The following is a 25,176-nucleotide window of genomic DNA, read 5'->3' on the forward strand; positions in this document are numbered from 1 at the left end:
CTTCAAGCTTGAGGAGATGGATGGAACAGAGATACCAAGAACTTGGAACATCCAGAATCTCCGCAAATACTTTCAGAAGTAGAATGAAAAGGGCCTTGAGTACTCTTTTTCCTTAGAATAAGATTTTTTCCCAATGGGTTTTTTCTTGTTATAAGGTTTTAATGAGGCTCATAAGGGAGGCTATTCATCATTGTAATAAAGGCAAACCATTTCTTGCTTAAATAAAGGAATTGTTGTTAAAGTTAAAGTTGATTTTTTCTTGAATGTTTCTTTTTTAGCATATAATACATAAATGTCTTCTAACCAAGAGGGAAGGCATAGATTGTTCATTCTCTATAGGGTGAGTTCTCCATTGTTTCTCCTGTAGGAGATTTTATGCGAAGTTATTCCATATCATGGCAGATTCTCTTCCTCATGAAAGAATCTTTTAAAAGTCCCTTCATAGGGCGGATCCTAAATTATAAATGTCCCGCAACGGATAGACACTTCTTTATTGTGAAGTGGTCATTTAGATATCCCATTAATGGGCGGATTGTCCTGCGTAAAGGAAATCCTTAAAAGCTTAGCACAAAAGCTTACCGGGGGACGGCTGGCCACCTACCCCGGAATATGTGGAAGAAGTTTGAAAACTTGGAAAATTCAGAAGAAGTTTGAAAACTTGAGAAAATTCAGAAGAAGTTTGAAAACTTGAGAAAATTCAGAAGAAGCTTGAAAACTTGAGAAAATTCAGAAGAAGTTTGAAAACTTGAGAAAATTCAGAAGAAGTTTGAAAACTTGAGAAAATTCAGAAATTGGTGTACTTAAAAAGCAGTCCAAAGAGTAAGTCTAGGCACTTATGTCTCTCTCAGAAAGCATATAACTAAGTGAATGCTTAAAAGTAAAAGGCATGCGTCCAAAAACAAAAACACCTCAAGAAGAAGCAAAAAAAATATTTAATGTGCAAAAAGATATTGTAGCATTTTTACATCAAAAAGAGACCCTAAACAGTAAGGTCATTAATATTATCATCAAGAGGAGAGGAGCTTGGATTAGCCTCAGCGGGCTTGGGCGTAGGCTCAGGGATAGAATCATGATTGCCTTTTGTTTTCTCATCCGCCTTAGGGAGATTCTCACTAGGCGCAGTGTCGCCATCCTCCAAAACATCCTCCGTGTCCTGAACGACGTCATCCAGATCAATGATCCCTTCACTCTTCTTTGGTATGGCCGGGGGAGCCAAAGCTTCTTTGAAGATGACCGCCCTAGCATCCACCAAGGAAGCATAGTGAACTGCCTCATTCTCGGAAGGCACCTCCACTTGGGGGTCATCGAGGCCAGCATCTGGAAAGTCTCGCAAAAGAGCCGCCAGGATGCGCTCACCGTAATAGTAGGCATGAAGTCCACAAGCTCCCTCCAGGCGTTCCCAATCCTTCTCCCGCCTCTCTTGCTCCGCCTTCAGCTCCTCAAACAACCGGGCAGCTTCCGTAGTCTTCTCTTCTAGCTTCTTCTCCAGGTCATCAAGTTTCTCCTTTAAACCATCCGCTAAAGCACTTGCTTCTTAGGCATTGGATCTGGCGAGAGAGGCCTCATCCTCTAGCTCCTTGAGGCGAGCTTCATTCACTGCATTCATGGCAAGGTCCGCCTCCACGGCATTGCAGTGATCAATAGTCTGAGATAGATAATGAAAGAAAGAGTAAGTTAGAAAAGAAAATCACAAAAATACGTCAAAGTTAGAAATAACACTTACCGCCAGAGCCCGACGCTTGATCATTTTAAGGTGAGATAAGGTCTTGTATTTGGCCCTTGTCTCCAGAACAACAGGGAGCTTACCAATGGCTTCTTCAATGTCATGCATTATGTGCTCCGAAGCCAGGACCAATCCCGGACCATAAGTGGATAGCCAATAGCCCCCAAGATCAGGCTTCGAGGACTGAAAGTTGGAAGAACAGATTAAAGACAAAGGTAAAATTTCAAAATTCCCTATAAAAAATATATAGAAAGAAAAGGCGTACCTGAGAAAAGGAAGAAGAGAATATGGAGACTTTGGGAGTCTTAGCCGGAACCATCTGCTGATCCGACTCACCAGCTTGTGAAGCCTGCACCTGAGGACTGGCCACCCGGGCCTTTTTCGAAGAAGGAGGGGATTGAGCTCCGGAGGTTGCAGGACGCTTCCCGTCCTTCTTGCTGAGCACAGCGTTCGCCTTCTCCTGGGCAATCAGAGCTGCTTGAAGCTTACGCCTCTCTGCAATAACATCCTTGGCGTTAATTCTCCCCCTGCAAGAAGGGGCGAAGAGCAAAAACAAGTCAATAAGGCGAATCAAAAAGGAAATACCTTCAAAAGCGTAGAAATTATTGTAGCGAATCTCTCCGTCCCGCATTGTTGCCAGGGGTTCACCAGATTTCATAATAGTCAAAGCCTGGTCATACGTCCAAAAATCATGCTTGAGGGACCGAAGGATCCGCATGGTACTCTTATCCTCCTTGGTAAGGTAAAACTTTTGATTCGCCCTTTCTTTTGGATTATAGTTCCATGCAACAGGAAATCTAAGAGGTACGCCCTCCACTATCTTCACAAAGAAAAATCTTTGCTCCCAACGGTGGACGTTTGACATCTTGCTATGAAAAGGTGAGTACCCTTTTAATTTGGAAAAAGTAAGGTGACTTTCCACCCCGCGCTTGGATATGGTGTGAAGAGTTCGGAAAAGGCAAAGGCTCAGAATTAAGCCCAGATTCATCGCCAAGTAAGTATCTAATATTAAATCTAACCAACCATTTGGATGTAGTTAACAAATAGGGATGAGGAAAAATTCGAGAATGTCCCCAATCATCTTAGGGACTGGATAACTAAAGCCCCTCTCGATATGGCTTTGGTAAACTGTAAAATAACCCCTAGGAGGGGATGCAGGTCTTTGATAGGGCGTGGGAACCATACAAGAAGTTGCTCGGAGCCAAGGATATAGGGACTGAAGAGTTATCAAAAGGGAAAAGCTAAAACTGGAAGAAGTCACTTCCATTTTAGGGGCTTTTTCCTCTTTCTTTTTAGGAGCAGAAGAACTCGCTTCCTCTCCAGAAGTAGGATTTTAGGTTTTCATGGATGCAGTAGGAATACGAAATGAAGAGGGAGCTAGGGAATAGTTCCAATTCAAACTCGAAGTTCTCTCGGAAGAGGAGTGATGCGCCCTCACCTAAGTTGGGATGAAGACTCACTAAGGGATAAGTGTACCCCGTCGTTATCAAGTAATAAATTTCTAGTTAAGTCCGGGTTATCGTCCACAGGATTTATTTCTGCAAGTATCGAGCTACTCGGTTTCAGGTGTTATCTAGGCTTAGGGGGTTTTGAGTTTGTTTGTTTAAGTTAATCTACTCCTAGGTTGAATTATACTAATCCTAGCTAAGTTATCTGATTCTAACTAAGTTATTCTATGCCTAATTAAGTTACTCTATCCCTAATTAAGTTAAACTACTCCTAATTGATCTTTCACTAATGCAATTATCCGAAGGAACATGGTATGAACGATAATAATGAAGATAGATTATTAGGTCTATTGATTAAAAACCTAATCTGAGTCACTTGTATTCAAGGCGATTAACCCTACTTACCCTCCTGAAGTTCCTAGCCCGTGATTCCCTAAGGCCGAAACTAGGTCTAAGGCTCAGTAAATTGGCGCTTAATCAACTAAGAGGTCGTCAATCTCCTAGGCTCTGACTAGGTCAGATTCAGCTCGCAATATGTGCCTACTAGATTTTGGGGCTTTTGAATGAGTTAAACCAATTGAATAAAGCGTAAGACAGAGATTAGACAAATAATCATAGAACAAAACAAGAGCTAAATTATTATTAAAGGCGAAGATAAATGTCACAAGATACAATAAGCTAAGTTCGGCAACTGTATCAAAGAGTACAAACAAGGAAAGATAAAAGGAGATACAAAAATCCCTTTCAGGGAACCTGTTTACTTTGCAGCCGGCAACCTAATCTTAAGGACGAACCTTGATAATTCCTCGAGAAAAGCTTTGAAGGAGCTTCAATGGAGGTTTGAAGAAGATGGAGGAGATGGAGAGGAATTACAAGGGGAAAGCTAAGATAATTTACAAAAATGAAAGATACTAATTTACATTGGAAAAACTCTATTTATAGGCGTGGCTCGGCCCTCTTTTTGACCTATTTTCGTGTCCTTATGCAGGTAGGAAGTCGTGGGGTCCGTCGTGGCATCGTGGGGGCGGAATTGGTCTTTTTGACCAATTCCCGCAGGTCTGCTCGCCGAGCAGGGCGAGCTGCTCGGTGAGCAGGTGCTACTCGTGACGAGCAGCGCCCTGCTCGGCGAGCAAGCCTCTGGCGGCCTGCTCGGCGAGCAGGCATCCTGCTCGCCCGAGCAGGCCTCCAGGGGCCTGCTCAGCGAGCAGGCATGGCCTATAGAGGCCCGCTCGTCGAGCATTCTTGCCCGGTATGCCCCCGTGTGCTTGCCGACTGCCGTCGATGCCTTTTTCGTCCGAACTTATACCTGCGCATGTACAGAAACTCCAGATAACATTAGTGCAAAGGCTAAATTGACCCGCCAATCGCTTATTTTGAGCAAACGCTTCGTTTGGTGCGACTTTTGACGGACCAATTAGCTTCAAAAGATAACAGAATTATACTATGCATGCTATTTTGGCCGTAATTGCCTAAATTGGTCATAAAACGAGCCTAAACAACGAAAAATAAATAAAACGTTTCCAATTCCTAACTAACTCACACAAAAGCATTTAAATGCGAGAAATGCTCGCTTATTAACTAAATAATGCTAAAACCCGTCCTAAAACCGTACCCAAAGATAGGGGTTTTTGACCCCTATCAAACCTCCTCGCACTTAAAACTTTACTTGTCCCCAAGTAAACTAAAAAAACTAAACCCGCAATCACAAGCAAGCTAGAAAACCTCCCGGTTTGACTAGGTGCTTGACACAATTTCGAGCATCTGTAATTACATGCATTCGAAAATACAAAGTAGAGACACGATATCCAAAAGCCGCATTTCAATTATCATAGGCCATAGTTTTAAGCAAAAGGACACATGTTCAATTAAACGAGCTTGAGGGGATCGCTAAGTAAAACACCTCACCATAGGTAGTTCACTCAATTCACACAATTTTGGTGGCTAAAGTGTTTACTCTCGGCTTATGTTCTTGCTTAGGATTACGTTGATTTTGCACGTTCATCCGAGTTCCTCTACTATGCTATATGATTCCGATGATATCAAAAACAGCCTCGAATTTAGGTTGTAATGTGGTTAGAGGGTTAAAGGTACAACAAGGGTTAATAGTTCTAGCGCTAGAAAAACAAAGTTCACATGGCTTTAGCAAATATGAAGTGACTGAGCTTTTTATTCATAAATTTTTTTTTTCTTTTTTTTTTCTTTGAGACGTTTTGATTTTAAGAACTAGGGAACGAAGTTCTTCCCTTTTTGTTCGTCTCTTTTCTTTTCTTTTATTTTTCTGTTTTTCTTTTCCTTTTGGATAGTAATGCTCATTCACTTCTTAGCCTTTTGGCTTGCTACTTTGATGCCATAAACAAAGATAAAGCGCTAGAAGAAAACAAAGGCTCAATTTGAGCTTTGCAAAAATTTTGGGTTAAGTAGCAAACCAAGTTGTGGTTTGCAAAAATAGGTTAGAACGAAAGAAAAAATCTACAAGCTACAAAAATACAGGCTCAAAGGGGAATCCTAGAGTGGTTGAAAAAAGAGAAAATAAGGTAAAGGAAAGGGTTAATTCTAATGAGGCTGATTCATCGTTTATCATCTCAAATCATTGCATGTAGGTTCAACACAATATTAGGTGCAAAATCTGTAATCTTTCCACAAGTCAAAGCATTCACACAAAAATGTCAAGAAAAAGAGCTTTTTGATGTTCGCTCTTAGGCTCAAATTCAACTCACAATTCTTTGAGTTTCAATTTTGTGTTTACTAGTTCTCCCCAAACTCAAGTTTAACATCACATGCCTTCAATTCTTAAGTTATCTACCTAAGTAATGATTTTAGCATTTCTTCAAAAGTAGGGTCTAAATGCAAACTTTAGCTCATGCATTTACAGATACAAGGATTGTGTCCTACACCTAAACTAGTTGTCATGCAATCTTAGATTCGGTTCTCAGCCCTCAAGGACAAATAACGAAGTTTAGATTCGAAGGAGGTTCACGGTTTTAGGTCCTAAGCATGCAAAAACATAAATAAAACCCGAAAACGCTAAACTAAACTAGACACGACGCCACAAAAATTTAAAAATTATACAAATTTTTGTAAGTTTGTCTACCCCTCCTCCTCACACTTAAAATATGCAATAAGTTCCAACATTGCATCTAAAACCATCAAGCGCATGTGCAAAAAGTTAGGGTGGAGAAGACAACTTACTAACCAAAGTTAAAAACAGAAATCTATAATTGAATTAAAAAGAAAAACAAACCTAGAAAAAGTTTAATCCAAACTTGGATTGCCTCCCAAGAAGCGCTACTTTATAGTCGGTTAGCTCGACATGGAGTTCCTTCCTAGGTGTAAGCTTCTACTCGCGTTAGGAACTCGAACTCCTTGAGAAATAACCCGTACCTACAAAACGGATTAAGAGCCTCTAATAAGTTTAATGAAAGCAGGAGGTCGAATTTAAACATATTATGAAAAAGTTTGGTTTGCTCCCTTTTGGATTCTCTTGGTAGGTCGAAGAGAATGAAAACTTCTGAGCATGAAGCAAACCTAAACTTTTCTAATTTTTGAGGAAAAGGTAGTTGAGATACACAAGTTTTGATTTGATCTTTTATCTCTATCACATGATTTAGAATTTCAGATTTTGAACCGGGGTTGCTTACCGCTTCCGGTTCCTCACTTACCTCGAGTGATGCATGTGATAGTGGACTTGGTTCTACCTTTTTGTCATTCCTCAAGGAGATGGCTTGAGCTGATTCCCTTTGTGGGATTTCTATGTTTTCCTTTATGCCTGAGAGAGCATCTCGGGATTGCTCTTGCATCTCATGGTTTATTTGAGCCAATTGGTTGCTCAAGTCCTTGCAAACCTCCTCGTTGATTGTAAGTCGGGCTGATATTCCTTTCAAAAGGGACATCACCTCATCTCGTGAGCTAGAGGGTTGTGGAGGAACTTGGTTTGCTTGTTCGTAAGGGAACATTCCCAATTCGTTTTCCCTATGCTCATTAACAAACCTATTTGGAGGCCTCAACATGTTAGGGTTCCCGTAGGACAGATTTGAGTGTTGAGGTCTCCTCCAATCACTACCATAAAAGCTGTAAGAATTGGGGTTAGAATTATACCTTTGGTGATTACCCACAAAACTTACACTTTCATTGGTGTTGAGGCTCAGTTTCGTCATCAAGATATCCATTTTCTCATTTAAGTCGGCCATGGAGGGATTGGGAGCCTCATTCTCCAGGGCATGAATGTATTGTCTTGATGGGATAGTAAACTTTTGAGCTTGCCACTCGACTCTTTCTTGCCAATTCATTGATCAGAGAATGCTGAGAAAAAGTGAAGTTCTAGCACAAAAGTTGATAAGAAAAAGTATATAGAACAAATACAAAAGATATGAACAAGTATAGAAGTTATAAAGAATTATATATAAACAAGTATAAACGATATAAACAAAGGATATTCACAAGGAATGCCTAAACTAACAAATCGACCTTTGGTTCGATATTGCAGAAGAAATAAATCCCCGGCAACGGCGCCAAAAACTTGATGCGCCCTCACCTAAGTTGGGATAAAGACTCACTAAGGGATAAGTGTACCCCATCGTTATCAAGTAATAAATTTCTGGTTAAGTCCAGGTTATCGTCCATAGGATTTATTTCTGCAAGTATCGAGCTACTCGGTTTCAGGTGTTATCTAGGCTTAGGGGGTTTTGAGTTTGTTTGTTTAAGTTAATCTACTCCTAGGTTGAATTATACTAATCCTAGCTAAGTTATCTGATTCTAACTAAGTTATTCTATGCCTAATTAAGTTACTCTACCCCTAATTAAGTTAAACTACTCCTAATTGATCTTTCACTAATGCAATTATCCGAAGGAACATGGTATGAACGATAATAATGAAGATAGATTATTAGGTCTATTGATTAAAAACCTAATCTGAGTCACTTGTATTCAAAGCGATTAACCCTACTTACCCTCCTGAAGTTCCTAGCGCGTGATTCCCTAAGGCCGAAACTAGGTCTAAGGCTCAGTAAATTGGCGCTTAATCAACTAAGAGGTCGTCAATCTCCTAGGCTCTGACTAGGTCAGATTCAGCTCGCAATATGTGCCTACTAGATTTTGGGGCTTTTGAATGAGTTAAACCAATTGAATAAAGCGTAAGACAGAGATTAGACAAATAATCATAGAACAAAACAAGAGCTAAATTATTATTAAAGGCGAAGATAAATGTCACAAGATACAATAAGCTAAGTTCGGCAACTGTATCAAAGAGTACAAACAAGGAAAGATAAAAGGAGATACAAAAATCCCTTTCAGGGAACCTGTTTACTTTGCAGCCGGCGACCTAATCTTAAGGACGAACCTTGATAATTCCTCGAGAAAAGCTTTGAAGGAGCTTCAATGGAGGTTTGAAGAAGATGGAGGAGATGGAGAGGAATTACAAGGGGAAAGCTAAGATAATTTACAAAAATGAAAGATACTAATTTACATTGGAAAAACTCTATTTATAGGCGTGGCTCGGCCCTCTTTTTGACCTATTTTCGTGTCCTTATGCAGGTAGGAAGTCGTGGGGTCCGTCGTGGCATCGTGGGGGCGGAATTGGTCTTTTTGACCAATTCCCGCAGGTCTGCTCGCCGAGCAGGGCGAGCTGCTCGACGAGCAGGCGCTACTCACGACAAGCAGCGCCCTGCTCGGTGAGCAGGCATCCTGCTCGCCCGAGCAGGCCTCTGGTGGCCTACTCGGTGAGCAGGCATGGCCTACGGAGGCCTGCTCGTCGAGCATTCTTGCCCGGTATGCCCCCGTGTGCTTGCCGACTGCCGTCGATGCCTTTTTCGTCCGAACTTATACCTGCGCATGTACAGAAACTCCAGATAACATTAGTCCAAAGGCTAAATTGACCCGCCAATCGCTTATTTTGAGCAAACGCTTCGTTTGGTGCGACTTTTGACGGACCAATTAGCTTCAAAAGATAACGAAATTATACTATGCATGCTATTTTGGCCGTAATTGCCTAAATTGGTCATAAAACGATCCTAAACAACGAAAAATAAATAAAACGTTTCCAATTCCTAACTAACTCACACAAAAGCATTTAAATGCGAGAAATGCTCGCTTATTAACTAAATAATGCTAAAACCCGTCCTAAAACCGTACCCAAAGATAGGGGTTTTTGACTCCTATCAATGAGGTAGAGGAGGAAAGAAGCATTAAAGCAAACAGAAATTCAAAGGAAGAATGGAGAAACTACAGTAAAAAGATGAACTTACATGAAAGATCGAAGAAGAGAAGAAAAGCTTCTGAGGATGGCTGAAGAAAACCGTAGAAAGGAATGGTAAAAGTGATAGAAGTTGAAAGGAAATCTCTCTCTATTTAGTGAAATGATTAAATAGTTTTGAAAACTGTGTCGAGGACAGCCACCTGTAAGAACGTCATTGGCCTATATAAAGGCGCCTGTCAGGAACAATAAATGCTAATAGCATGCGAGGAAGCTGAGAAGTCCTAAAGAACTTAAAAGACCATTTAGGGGGGCTTCTGATAACAGCCGCCATGAAATGTGAAGGACTAAGCTGGAGATATTCCATAGCAAAGAGGGCTTAAAGAGAGAAAAGACCCGCCTTCAAGATATATATGGCAAACAGATAAGGATACGACGTCGTCTTAAGAATTCCTTCCGATGATCTGCCACATAGCACATAATAGGAATACGATGTCGTGCCAGGGCTACTTACAAGGATCCACCCAAGAAGGGGTCAAAGGGGATTCGCCTCATATGGCAATACCCTTCTAGAAGAAGCAGAGGATTAGACGGCGTAACTCGTTATCATTTAACTAGCATTAATGATAGCTGAGAATCTGTCAAAACTCGGAAGTTAGAAGATGAAGTTAAAACACATTGAAAGAGCATTACTCTTCATTAAAAGAGAAGGTTATTACAGTTATCACTCAAACTTGTATAAATACATTTGTAGCATGACAATAGAGGGACACTTTTTACACACTCTTCTTAGCTTCGTTTTGTCATTACAGTTTATTCTCTTAAGAAATTTACTGACTTAGGCATCGGAGTGCCCCCGGCTGATCCCAACGGCACCTCACATGGACGCTCTACGGTGTTGCTAAATCTCAACAATATCAGTTTATAAGAAATTATAAGCTTAAGGACTAAATCAACATTTATATCAAATTGTCAAAGTATATGAAAATACGAATTTGCAATTCAAATTAATAATGAGATTTTGAGGGAGCATATTGTTCACCACCAAGAACTCTGCTTCGGTATACCTCTTTGGATGCATGTCTCCAACCCCGACTTTCAACATGATGCTACCCAAAAGAGGGACAACATGTCCATTTATCCTTACCAAAGGAGTTAAGGTGGGAATTAGTCTATCGAATATATTTGGAGTGCCTCATATGGCTTCCAAATGATGATGAACACATGCCCAACCGTGAAGCTCTCAATCATAAAGGCATCTACATGTTCTTTCCTAGGTGTATTCTTCAAGCGATGGAATGAAAATTTCAAATGTAGCTCATAAAAAATTTGGTGATCTTCATAATTTTTTTTTTTGTTTTCACTGATCTGTCTTCCATCTGTCATCCGATAATCACATTTATCACCCCATGGGTTGCGAGCCAAAGGTTGATGGATCATGTGTTCTTGAATAAGTTTCTTTTTTGACCTCTTAAGGAAACGATCTAGCAAGTGTTTTTAGCCATTTTATCTAGCTTTGTGGTGCAATCCTCTATATTATACCCCTCGCTCTTGTGGAACTCGCAATAGGTTCCGTTCTTTTTTTTCTGTTGGAGCGTTTTAGCTTCAGATGATATTCGATAAGTTACCGATTCTTCTCGACCTAGTATAAAACTTCTTTTTAGGTGTATTGAGTAATTCAAAATCATGCTTTGGTCACTCTCGAGGTCTCTTCTGGTCTCTTTCTCCTTCCACATGATGCTGATGTTTCTGACTATTTTTTGGAGCTTTGTCCTTCAACAATGGGTTAAGCTTATGTTTGTCCCATATTTTAAAGTCTCTAGCATCGTATTAGGCATAGGAAAGACTAGGGCCAATGAGTAGTAAGATTTTTATACAAATCTTTACTTCGACAGTTTGTAGCCATAACATCAACCATCTAATCCATATTGAGATGTCAAATTTGGATATATGTCTTTTCGAATATTTCCACCCATTCTTGGAGAGCTTTTTAACTCTAGAACTAGACAGTTAATATCCTTTATGGTTTTATGCTCCGTTATAGAGGTGATGAAGTGTTGAGCGAACTCCGTTTTCATTTGATTAAAGTTTCGAATACACCCTATTGGGAGCTGCTCGTACCAATAGGTTGCTACCTCATTGAGAGTGGTGGGGAAAATTTGATACATGACAACATCGATCTCTATTGTCGTTTCTAGAGATATTTTAAAGTCCTTAACGTGCATAGTGGGATCTTCCAGCCCATTGTAATCCTTGAGCAACATGTACATGAAACCATGAGGCATTGGCTCCTTCAGAATGCATGCATAAAGGGGGGAGATGGTGAGTGAACTCTGGGATTTGAGTGTCAATTCCAACATCTACTATAGTGCTTTTCAACCCCGTTTCACCTCCTCGCTATTGAGGTTGTACATATCTTCCTTCTACATTGATAGTTTGGAGCTTGTACAGTTTTTGGAAGGAGTCTTCTTACAGGGAGAACTTCACTCTCAATGAGATCTTTGCTCGATAGATTTTCTTCCATGTGAATGTAAATCTCAATGAGATATAGGCTCGACGAAGTTTCTCCGCAGTTCACATTTCAACTAGATGGAGCGTACTTCCTCCGATGATTCCTTCCAACTACTTTTACTTGAGGATACTAAAGGTGGTTTGGAGAGATTGAATACTCTTGCTCAGACTACAGTCTCATTCCCTAGATATTTTTCCTACGTCTTCATTTTTGGATGAATGTGAGACCTCCTTTTACCTCGGGTTATTTCAAACAATGTGATGTCCGGTTGAGCATCCTATAAAGCCATTTTTTGTTGGAATAGTCAATTGTTGCTTCTGTTGTTTGAAGTTGTTTTTGAAGGCATTCCATCTCAGCAGTGTGGTCCTATCTCATCTCGTTTATGCTTTCTAGGACCATGTTTATGATGTAGACTAACTACATAGTGAGACCATTGACGAACTTCCTTTCTTCCAGATCCATAGAGCCCAAACATCCTTTTAGGCGTTGATCTAGCTCTTTGGTTACGATTTGGAAGGCAATGGAATTTGGTTAGCAGTGTTTTATGCTCCAACAATGATTTTGGATCTAGAGAAAGGTTCTTTTCAAGAGAGAAGGCAATAGAAGGGCTAACATGAGTTGTTAGTTTCTTGACGTGATATATAGATGCAAGGTTCAATCCGTATTCATCGCACTAATTTGATGTGGGAAATCTTGAGGAGAAACTCTTGAGGTAGGGTTTATGACTATAATATCCTATAAGACAAAAAAGAGTTAAAGGAGGGGGCTGAGAATCAACGACCTTACTCTGATACCTAAGTTAGCAGAGTTTGAGAGGATGGAGATGAGGAATAAGGGATTTCTAATAATGAGATGTCTTAGTGTGGGGTTACCTTGTTCTATTGATAAGATGATGAAGATAGTTTGAGGAGATATCGGTTTCTGTGCTCTAGCTGATGCTATGGACATGCATATGACGTGAAATAGAGCTGGTGAGACCATTAGAATTTGACATGTACCAATTGAAAGTCGTGCATCTCGGATGACAACTATTTAGAATTGGCGTGCATTCCCTATTAGTTCACGTATTTGAGGTGACTATCTTCAATCACTACATTTGACCCAAACATATTTATTGATCCACGTGGTGTTTCAGACAATTATCTTCTATCGTTATCTTTAATTCAGATGCATTTATGGATCATGTGGTGTCATTACACCATAGAATGTCAATTGCAACGGTGCTGATTCGTTACGTTTGGCACCTAAAACTGTTGCATAAAAGCAAAAAATGGGCTAAGGCAATGATTTTGGTTAATAAATTTTCGTTGGTTAATTCACGGTTGCCTTTCTTCTTAATGGCAACGAAAATGTTTTGAATTGCAACAATGAAGATACCGTTGCCTTTCCAATCTTGTTGTTATGTTGGTTTTAATTTAAAGTTATTTGGATTTAATTTCATTTAGGTTTTTTTTTTTTTTTGTGTTATTCAACATTTTGAGATTATTGTTGTTTTGGCAGTTTTGTACATTTTTTTTTAATTTTTAGTAAAACAAGTTAGTGCTAAATTTTGCTTTATTTTTTTATTTAATTTATTGCTGTAGATTATTTTTACTTTTTCGTTTTTATGAACAATTTTATTTATTTAGATTTTTGTTGTTTACAGTTTTGAAAGTAGATTGATGTTTCTTTATTTGGTCCATTGCAATTTTGCAAGAACTAGTTTTATTCAAAGGATGAAGCCTGAAGGTCAGAATTTCATATTGGTTTGTTGGTATTTATAGAATGTGGTTTTGTTTATGTGATTTTTTGTGATGAGAAAACTGATATTTTAGAAATATTTTTGGTTATTTTTTTTTTCTCAGAAAGGACTACATATTTGGCATTTTGTAATGGAATAGTTATTTATAGAAAAAGATTTCGAAATCCCTGATATTTTCAATTTTTATTGGCAAGTTCATGATTTTTCAGTTTTACATATAGAACTTTTGATAAATTATAATTGCACATATTAAATTTATGATTTTGTAACATTTAGTTGTTAGCATAAAACTTGATTAAAAAACTATAATAATCTGCTTTTGAAATTCTACAACAATTCAGAAATATTTTTATACATATTTAATATGATTATAAGAAAATTGCCAAATTATATTTTTGAACTGTTACAATATTTTCTTTTATAGAAAGTGTTAAAAAACTAAGGGTGAAGGTGCAAAAATACCCCTAACGTTTTGGGCTAGGAGCAATTTTACCCTTAACGTCTAAAATGGTGCAATTTTACCCCTAACGTTGGAAGCCAAGAGCAACTTTACCCCTAACGTTGATAAATTAAGTCAATTCCAGACATTATTATAAAACACAGATATTTTTGTTCATTATTCTGCGCCAATCGCATAATAATTCGTTCTAAAAAAATGATTTCATGTTTTTATATAATTTAATAATAGAATTTGAAATTAATATTCATAAATTCGGTGGATTTTTTGAATTTTTTTATCTAATCCGTACAAAAAGACAGTATATTTTTTATTTTTTTCACATCCCAACGAATGTTTGTGATTTGTTACTGATAAAATGACACACGTATGAAGTGTAGATAACAAGATTCATGACCGAGAAGACAGTTTGATGAATTATTTCTCAAATTGATCCAATTTATTAACGTTAGGGGTAAAATTGCTCTTGGCTTCCAACGTTAGGGGTAAAATTGCACCATTTTAGACGTTAAGGGTAAAATTGCTCCTGACCCAAAATATTAGGGGTATTTTTGCACCTTAACCCAAAAACTAATTTTAGAAATTTAGTGTGTGATATAATAATTGACAAAGAGTTTCATTTATCAAATTAAAATGAAGAACTTAATCAACAAAGAAAAAGTATATATAGGGCCTTTTACATGAATATCATAATTCACTATAAAATTATAACTAAATCCTATCATCAAACTTAATTTTCAATATATCATTTTTTTTCTATATATAATAAATAAAATATGTTTTTCCACCTAATTTAAAAATTTTAAACTCTGATTAAAAAAAAAAGTTTAAACTCCAATTTATAAATTCTAAATTCTTAACAATAAATTTTAGATCTCTAATTTATAAATTTTAATCTTTAAAAATAATAATTTTATTAATTTAATATAATTCAAAATTATATTTTAAATAGTTTTCTAAAAATGAATTTCTATGTAAATTTGCCTATATAAAAGGACATAAGGCGTAAAGATATATTTTTGGGCCTCATCGTTTTGCTGGTTTTGAAGTAAAATACCGAAACCAAAATATATTGGGCCACATAACGAGTTTAGAGATGGTTGGGTCGTAAAACCTATATGAATCTATAGGCGTGACCCGTCCTGGACCAGCTGCAGTTTTTACATGATCCGGACACCGGTTGTTCAAAGTGAAGTAGATTGCTTTGCTTTTTCGAACACACCGGAAACCGCCCTCTGTCGTTTCCTCCATCTATATTTATCCTGCAGCTCCGGTTTCAGCAGGCAAGTAAGAGTTTGCAATTCTCTATGCGCATCTAAATTCACTATAATCTATGGGCTTTGCATCCACTCATTCTCTCTACTTTCATCCTAAGGTAAAATGTGCTCCTTATTCTCTCCTCTCCTTTTCATCTCGCATATCTGTTATGAATTAACAATTCCATATGTTTTCTTCTCAAGATTTCACTTAGGCCACAATCCCAAGTGTTTAGAGTCTCCGCCTCGTGCTACGGTGCTCACGGCTTGCTGTTGTCGTTCCCCAACACTGCCTCGTCGTTCACTACTAGTAGGATAAGATGTTTCAGGTTCAGGAGTCTAGTTGTGAAGGCGACTGCCGCCGATGGAGGTTCACGGAGGGCAGCCAGTGGACGGAGAGTGTACAGGCAGTCTCAGGGACAGAGCACATTTTCTAACGCTTCTGTCCAGCAGATTGCCTCCTTTGCCGTCCCTGCCGGCTCTTTTGTGGTCCTTACTTTTGGTATGGAAACTTTACAGTTGATTATTTTGATTCTTTTTAATTACAGCTCCGTTTTTCAGAATTACGCCCACGGTATACCATATTTGTAGTTGTGTAAATTATCTTCTTTTTCTCGTTTCCTTTCTGCTATTTGTAACCAAAAGAAATGATTGTATAGTTATCTATTCAATTAGTATTTGAGGTGGCGAGCTGAATAATATTCATTAAAAAAAAGGGGTACTAATTTATGTCTTCAGCTGACAGTTTTGTGGAAATTGGTGGAGAAAATCATGATGCCAAAGCCAAAAAAACCAACGTTGGTGGAAAATAAATCTCCTTCAAAAGGAATGAATTGGTCTTTTGGTGCTGGTACAAATTTATTTCCTGGTCTCACTGCAAAGATTGACAGAGAATCCAAGCAGAAGCTGAATGAGTTTGCCAAAGAACTTAGGGCATTTAGCGTTGTGGACATGTCAGGTGTGCTTTCGATATTTCTTTTTTTAGTAACATTGTTTCGATCAATTATAGCAACTAGCAACGACTGTATAGTTCTTGTAGAATGCTCCGTTTCACAAACATATATGCTTTACTACTTGCTTGGTGCTGATCTATATCCAAGTCCTTGGGGAGAAAATTCATTTTCTACATTTCTGTACCATCCTCTGTTGAAACATATTTTATCAATCTCTGCTAGGTTGAAGGATTAAATGTGTTTTGTGTGAATACAAAGTTTAGACAAGATAACTCTTTTCTTAAATTGATGTTTGTTACTATCTAGCACCCTGTCATCCGTGTGATATTGACAATTTTCCTAAGCTGATGTGGCAGTGTTAAAGAATAAGTCAATGTAATTAATGAATAGCATGCTTAAGGCTGCTAGAGCTGCTGGTAGCTATGTTGTACGGAAACGGATACGGAAACTGAAACAGAAATGGATACTGGGAAACGTAATTTTTTGAAAAACATAGGAAAAGGAAACCTGTAAATATTAAAAATATAGGGGCATATTTATAAATATTAAAAATATAATAATACATTAAAAAAACAAGATTGAAGAACAAGAGGAAGAAAGTTTAAGCTCAATCGAGATTCAAGAAACAAAAATCATTGGAGAAAGAAATTGGAGAAAGAAATATGGGTAAGTTCTTTAAATTGAAGGATAAAAGGAAGGAATTATCTCTCAAATAAGAAGTTTCAATTTTCCAAATCTTAGATTGAATAGGAATTGCAAAATAGAAAGTTTGAATTTTCAGAATTTTAATCGAAATAGGTAGAGAAAACCGTTTAAAATTTGAGAGACGCGTTTCATATTTTGGGTAATTACGGAGACGTGCCCGGAAACGTTTCAGTTTCGGAGAGTTTCCTTTTCCCACATCTGCAGGAAACGGGAAACGCCTGTCATGAAGAGTTTCGGTGCTTCATAGGCTGGTAGGGTAAGTATGTCTCTTTGATTGTAGAAGCTACTTTATATAAATATATGTTTTGCTCTTAAGTAAAATATATTCATGTAGGTTCTTAATCTACATGGATTCCTCTCTATTTCCATGGAATATCACATAGTATCAGAGCCTTGTTTTGGCGTTGAGATTCCAGAACTTGTTTTCTGCTTTGTGAGCGGAATTTCTGGGTTTGTATTTTTCGGCTGTTCTATCTGCCTTGTGAGCAGACTGTTTGGACCTAGGGTTCAAAATCTCAGTTCTTCTTCCACCGCTGTCGCCTCTCTGTTTCCAACTTGTCTGTCCAGTTAATTTTCCGATGAATCTCCTTTTGTGCATTGACATTGCTGGCAGCCTCTTGCGTGTTCCTTCAACTGAGTTTTACTTCTCTGTTTCTGACAAAGCTTGACGTTCTAGGTTGCGTCTCCCGAACTATATATTTTATATTCTAAAGTATGTTGAGTGTACTATCTTTAAGACTGTTATCTATATCTGTAGCAAGCTGAGCATGATTAAAATCCATGCTTCAGCTTGAGGGGGAGTGTTAAAGAATAAGTCAATGTAATTGATAAATAGCATGCCTAAGGCTGCTGTAGGGCTGCTAGAGCTGCTGGTAGGAATGTCTCCTTGATTGTAGGAGCTACTTGTAGATAAATATGTGTATTGCTCCTAAATAAAATATATCAATGTAGTCTCTTAATTTACATGGTATTCCATGTATTCCTAGTGTATTACATGGTTTATCACAATAAGCAATGATAAGATTTCCTCCAAGAATTTTTAGGCTTTTATAGGCTGCTTATTGATGTGAACCTGCTACTATCTTCAATAGGAATAAAGTTGGAGTAAAATTAGGAAAGCAGTGAAAAGTTGTGATCGGTTGATATCGTATTATGCCAGTAGAGTAGACTGTATAATGTAGGAGATACAATTTGTGATTTTTTATAGCCATTAATGCTGGCTCACTCCAACTTTTTGCAGATTTGCTAGCTGAATGAAGGGACAGAGTTTCTCTGAAAACATACAATAAATCTTGTCTTCGATTTTAGTTAGATTATACTTGATCAATCATTGTCGTCTCCAAGATTTTGTTGAGACCATTACAGTTAAAAGTCTGTTTGCATCACAATTTCTGTAATAGCCATATATCTTTGTGAATTCCGCAAAAATACTTAGACATGGCCCCTTTAACTGAAAATGTATGAGTTTTGACATTCTGATCTATATATCTTTGTGAATTCTGTAAAATACTTAGAGAAATGGTCCATTTAACTGAAAATGTATGAGTTTTGACATTCTGATCTATGTATACCTAGTAAATGAAGACCTAAATAGGTAATCAAACTCCAAACTAGATGTTCAGTCTAGGAGTGAGGATGAAAATGATCTTAGTAGACTGCACTGTAACACTAAACAGAACCATTTAAGAGAATGCTAAGTCAAACAGCGATTTGCAATCCATCTGTTCATCAGTTTGTCGTTATAAATGCAATCAGCAGGATTTTTTTTTTTCCTTGGTTGCCACCATTGTTCAAAAATCTCGAAGTTTGTAGTTGTAATATAAACTCGGTACTCATGCATTACATATAGATGTGATCTTGACCTTCCAACTATTTGGCAGGATGCAACTTCGGAGATGAAGGATTATTTTTTCTTTCCGAGAGCATTGCATACAATCAGGTTGGAGTTCTTTAACTGTTCGTATTGCAGCTGTTTTTCAGAATATGACTATTTCTTTCTTCCTTTCTTACTTTTCTTACACTGGTCTGATTCTCAGTTTTGAATTAAGAGTTCCATATGGTTCTTTCAATAGGCTGATCTCCAATGTTACATTGGAAGATTTTATTCTTTATGAATTAACTGAATGCATCTTAGCTGTTTTTAAGACTCTAGAGGAAGTGAGCTTTGCTGCAAATGGAATAACTGCAGAAGGAATAAAAGCTTTTGATCGTGTTCTTCAATCAAACTTTGCATTGAAGACATTGAATTTGTCTGGAAATCCTCTTGGAGATGAAGGAGTTAAGGTCAGTCCATATCTCTATTTTATGTCTCTGTTTTTACAAATATGCTTCCTTGAAATATTACACTAACAATAATGGTCAGCATTCAGCAGTGAAGTTCTAAATCAATATAGCATAAGTTTTTGCGGTCTTCTGATTCTTTTGATTGCTATTGCATTATTATAAATGCCAGTGGCTCTTTTTCTATTGCAATTTATTTGATCATATTTGAGGAGTTTGGGTGATGGTCCTTTCTTTAATTTTTTACATACTTAGGGAAGGGAATTATTTGAATTTTTCTGCCCATCTCCTTCCAAATGTACTTGCAAATGCATCCTTTCTTCCTTTAATGAGCTCTTTATGGTAATTTTGATCATTGAACCTTTTAAAGCCTCAGATCATCTCATGATACACCAATTTTTATTGTTTCTATTATGTGAGCATGTGATATGATATTATGGCTTAATACTAAGTGTGCATTTGACATTGCTTTCCCAGACCCTAGCTTTCTAAGCTAAAAGTAGTGTTTCCTTAAAAGCTGGGAAAACTGAGCTCTTGGGGAAAGCAACTTTCATAACCTATAGGAAAGTTGATATTATTTTTTTTTACAAAAATAACCCTAACTTTCAACTTAATTTCTAAAATAGCCATAACTTTCAACTTTTATCATGTATTTACCAAACACTTATCAGTTTTTTCCCAAAGCACTTTTCCTCCACGGCAGGTTCTGTTGACCAAAGGAATATCAAACTGGCCCTTAGTATTTATCATGTTATGACCTAATAATGAAGTTTTATTTTTAGCGCCTCATGTTGTGTGATGATTTTATTGTGATTGTTTTGGTTGCAAACAGAGTCTATCTGCTATATTAGTGGATAATGCTGGTATCGAAAAGCTCCAGCTGAACAGCACAGATTTGGGTGATGAGGTCAGCCACTTTGTCTACAGCCCAGCAGATACATTCATGAGTTAGCATGTATACCATAACTAAATCCAGTCATCATGTGGCTCAAATGGGATTCACTTTTCTTGCAGGGTGCAAAGGCCATTGCAGATTTATTGAAGAAAAATTCAAACCTGCGAATTGTTGAACTCAACAACAACATCATTGATTATTCTGTATGAAATTACCTCAACATTTTGATGAGATTATTGCTACAATTTACCAAAAATTGGTAAATTGATACTGTTTGTGATTTTTTTTTGAAAATGGAAGTAGGGATTCACGAGTCTTGCTGGAGCATTGTCGGAGAATGCCACTGTACGAAGTATATATCTTAAGTGAGTAAAAGGTCTCTACTTTTTTTCTTCTTCTTGGGGATGTATAGAATGTCCAATTATTTATATATATAAATCCCTTACAAATATTCATTGGCTGGATCTTGAACAGCTTTAGATAAATAGTTCCAGTTCTGCACTTTCTTTATGTTACCTTTGGAAATCTTGCTGACATTCTATCACTCTTAAGTGGCAATTACGGCGGTGCTTTGGGGGCTAATGCTTTTGCTACAGGACTCTTGGAGAACAAGTCGTTACGGGTATGTGTTACATTAGCTTTTACTTCTTTTCTTTCTTTCCCCCCCCCCCCCCCCCCCCCAATTAATGGCATTACTATTCTTGATTATGAACAGAGAACTTTGACTTGAATGCCTGTAGGATGCCCACTGATTAAAAAAAAAAAAAAAATTCTATTTAGAAAACAAAAATGCAAGTCAAACAAGTCACTTGTGTTGTGTAACATATAAGATCCTATCATGCAATTGTATCAGTCAATCATGTACAAGTTGCTGGTTTTTGAAGTTTAACTTAAAATTTCAACTTCGAATTAGAATGTGTGCAAACAGGTTGGTGGAGTTTCTAACTGAATGATCGTTTGAGTTCTCCATATTCTGGTCTGTTATATTCAAAACAGACTCCTATGCTGTTCTGTAAACCATGTAACAGATTCTTGCGTAAGCTCTAAGATGAAGAAAAACCTTATCTGGGTCCAAGCAGATTGATTTCAGTCAGCAGCACAATTCTTTCTTGTATCCTATTCATACTCGCTTCTATATCATTGGCTTCAGTGGTGCTTCTGTCATAATGTCATGATCATAGTTGTCAAACGAGATTGGAAATCCAAATTTTGTGAATCGTGAATCTCGAATCGAATTGTAAGATTCGGTTCAAATTCATAAAATTGTAAATATAAAAATATTTAGCATGTTTAACTCAAGATATTATCAAATATTAGTCTAGAAAATAATCCAATCATATTCGTACTAGACAGTAGGCAGATAAAATATATAGAACTTGGCGTTGGCAGTAGAATAAGGGACGTTTTTTTTCTATCAGAAGTAAGAGACGTTTTGTTATCGTAATTCCTAATTGGTTAAGGAGTATAGTAAGTAATTCTGTAATTGATTAATTTAATTCTTAATTTCTTATTATTTATTTCCTAATTCTTATTGGTTGTTGTATTGACTTTTTTAGTTCTTTTCACTTTAGTGTTTCTAAGTAATTAAACTCTAATTGCCGCACAAGTCTCAATCTCTAATTTAGGCAGATTACGTGACTCGTGGGAATCGGCCGATCCACCACCGATTCATGGCAGATTTGGAATTTCCCCCACAGGTTCGAATCTAAATGGGGGTGAATTCGATTCAAATTGCGGATTGTACGATTTTAGTAACAGTGGTCATGATCACTGTTCAAAAACAAGGCCGCCAAGGTGCTCGAAATCGAGAATCCGACCTGATTTTCTTCGATTAGTCCCTTTACTCGTTTTTTTTTTTTTTTGGCATCTAGGTGATTTTTAGTCACCTTGGCTCCGTTTAGGCCGCTTGAGTGACAATGAACAAAAGCATTTTTTATTATTAATTTTTTTTGCTTTATTATAACTCATTTTCGAACATTGTCGCATGGCTATTCGTGAATTGTGTTTATTATTTTCAGATATTTTGGTTTAATTGCGTTCTCTGCTTGTTTTCATGATATGGTTTAAGACTTTAAAAGACATTGTTTCATAGCTTTTGTTGAATTATATTACTTGTGAATATTATATTTTATTGGTTTGAGTTGTTTCAATGATGTTGTTGAAATGATGTTTGCACACTTATAAAGATATATGATACAAATATATGTGTTTTTCTATATTAAATAATTTTATATTATTACTTTTAGATAGTATACATGTTTTAAATGAATTTACATAACAATTTGTTGATTGAGAAATAAAAAATACAAAAATACAAATCCGATTAATCTTCGAGATCCCTGTCCGCCCGGCTAGAGCCTAACGTTTCTTACAACCTTGGTCATGATATAATCAATTATATAATGTATAATCTGGACAGACTTTTAAGTGTGCTAGCATGGTTTTTGAGGACTGTAGGATTCATAATGGTGTTATTTTCATTCAGGAACTTCATTTGCAAGGAAATTCTATTGGAGATGAAGGAGTCCGTGCATTGATGTCAGGCTTATCTTCCAGCAAAGGTGTATCTATTGCTCCCTTTTAATTGGCAATTTAATTTCCAAGACAGGATTTTGAAAAAGCTAAGTTCATTGTCATTAGTCTGATGTGCAAGTTTGCCCTTCAGCTAAACTCACACACCTAGACATTGGCAACAACTCGATTACTGCAAAGGGAGCCTTTCATGTTGCTGAATATATTAAGAAGAGCAAGAGCTTGTTCTGGGTGAATATGTACATGAATGACATAGGTGACGAGGTGATGAAATTACTTTATGATTGTTTACATCAGTTATTCAGCTTCTTGACTAGTGGATCATTTTGATTTTGACTTAGTTGATTTTTTTTTTTTTTCTTTTTCTATGTATCAGGGTGCTGAAAAGATTGCAGAGGCCCTGAAGCAGAACCGGAGTATAGCAATTATAGACCTGGTGGGATGAGAGTGCTTTGCTGTAGTCATCTCTTTTCACGTGTCTTCAATTCTTCATCGGGAGCTATTTAACAAACAACGTATGTCAACTCTGCAGGGTGGAAATAACATACATGCTAAGGGGATCGGTGAAATAGCTCGAGTTTTGAAAGATAACTCCACCATCACGACCGTGAGTCCTTTTGGATAATATTATTCATTGATAAATGAATCCCATTTTGTGAATGAATACTGGTTTTTGAATTGATTAGTTCCAAGTGGTGCATGTGTTTTCAGCAGTATTAAAATTCTCCTTGCCTCTCACAGTTGGAAGCTGGTTATAATCCTATTGGACCTGATGGAGTCATGGCATTAACTGATGTCCTTAAGTTCCATGGAAATATAAAAGCTTTAAAGCTTGGTTGGTGCCAGGTACATTCACGTACATATGTGCATATTTGTACATTTTGGAAATTGTTTGCATAACTATCCGTAACAAATTGACCTGGAAAATGTCTTGCAGATAGGAGCAAAAGGTGCAGAGTACATAGCAGATGCTTTGAAGTACAATAACACCATATCAGTTTTAGACTTGCGGGGAAATGGACTTAGAAATGAAGTTTGTTCTTGTCTATTCGGATGTCTATTTATGACGTTTGGGTCATTTTAATTACTCAATCTGATATTCTTCCTGGTTTGCATAAAATTTGTACAGGGTGCTATCTCTCTGGCTAAAAGCTTGAAAGTGGTGAATGAAGTTTTGACAGAGCTCGACTTAGGATTCAATGAAATAAGAGTAAACAATTGTTTTCTTTTATTGAATTAGTACTCAATAAATGTAGGAAAACTTTGCAGTGTTTCACATTGATATAGTGTACAGGATGATGGGGCTTTCGCTATTGCTCAAGCACTCAAGGCTAATGAAGATGTGAAAATTACATCTTTAAACCTTGCAAATAACTTCCTCACAAAATTTGGACAGGTAATAGCTATTTTCTTTCTTGATATTTCAAATCTTGGAAGTTGATTGCTTTGTTTTGACAAATTGTAGCGCATTTGCTTGAATAAACTAATCTTATCTTATGCAGAGTGCTCTCTCTGATGCAAGAGATCACGTATTCGAGATGAATGAGAAGGAAATGAACATCGTATTCTAGAAGAATTAAATAGCTATACTGGGATATAGTTTTTTTGTCCTATGTTAAAACAAACACTTCCCCTTGTTCCTTTTGCGGCTAAGTATAGGTGGGAACTGAAACATGAAAGTATTTTGAGCTTGATAGTAAAATTGAGGATTTGGAATTTTTGACATTGAGAGAGCATAGTTAGGTTCACCAGAATTTCAAGCCACTCAGAAACTTCTGCGTTACTCTTAGTAGGGACCGAAACCAGAAACCAGATATGAGATTCTTTCTGTCAATCTGTTTGTAAATGGTTTACAAAAGTTTGTTAGATACAGTTTAATGTGCATATTTTCTGTCAATCTGTTTCGTTATATTACTGCTGCATTTGTATTTTGTATTTTTTTGTTTTGTGTTCTTTTTATTATTATTATTATTATTACTATGTATGGGGCGTTTTATTTCTGAAGTATCATATGGTAGAGGCCTGGTTACTTTGACAAAGTAACCATTGCTTTGTGTGGTGTACCATTGGATGAGGGGAGTGAAAGATTAATCCAATGGTACAACCACACACAAAGTAATGGTTTTTTTTTATATCAAAAACACAGTAACCATAAAAGGCACCGTCCAGTGGTACGACCACTATTATTATTATTAGGTGCTTGCGAGATTAATAAAGGTGTATTTTTACATCAAATGAGTGTTTAATTTGATTTGAATGGATTTTTTTTTGAAACAGATTTCAATGGATTTAATCATTAAGAAAGAGTTTTTTTTTTTTTTTCTACTTTATAATTTTCATCTCCCATGTATTTATTATATACATGATGAGTGTAATAGTGTACAATGTATATTGATCTGGGTTATGATTTTTCTGAGATCCCAAGAACTAAAGAAGCTGTGCAAGCTATGCAAATGAGTAGTTGCTTGTTTTGTCTTACAGTATTTT

The 25,176-nt window shown here is 37.0% G+C and overlaps 1 protein-coding gene across 2 annotated transcripts; it reads left to right on the forward strand.

Moving 5' to 3' along the window:
* The first annotated feature begins 15,208 nt into the window (after positions 1-15,208).
* Positions 15,209-24,598, forward strand: LOC136218136 (uncharacterized). 2 transcript variants are annotated; one of them, XM_066004893.1, is made up of 18 exons: positions 15,209-15,443; positions 15,529-15,826; positions 16,070-16,282; positions 18,863-18,921; positions 19,128-19,265; positions 20,095-20,169; positions 20,277-20,360; positions 20,461-20,522; positions 20,710-20,779; positions 22,643-22,718; positions 22,823-22,953; positions 23,066-23,125; positions 23,222-23,296; positions 23,431-23,535; positions 23,627-23,722; positions 23,819-23,899; positions 23,984-24,085; positions 24,192-24,598. In XM_066004893.1, the coding sequence occupies exons 1-18, from the start codon at positions 15,402-15,404 to the stop codon at positions 24,258-24,260; spliced, it is 1,836 nt and encodes a 611-aa protein (XP_065860965.1). In that variant the 5' UTR covers positions 15,209-15,401; the 3' UTR covers positions 24,261-24,598. The 2 variants fall into 2 exon arrangements, with proteins under 2 accessions (XP_065860965.1, XP_065860966.1); XM_066004894.1 differs by lacking the exon at positions 15,209-15,443 and having other exon boundaries at positions 15,554-15,826; positions 16,063-16,282.
* Positions 24,599-25,176: the final 578 nt, after the last annotated feature.

This window comes from Euphorbia lathyris, chromosome 2 (genome assembly GCF_963576675.1).
Source record: "Euphorbia lathyris chromosome 2, ddEupLath1.1, whole genome shotgun sequence".
In the NCBI taxonomy this organism is placed as follows: domain Eukaryota; kingdom Viridiplantae; phylum Streptophyta; class Magnoliopsida; order Malpighiales; family Euphorbiaceae; genus Euphorbia; species Euphorbia lathyris.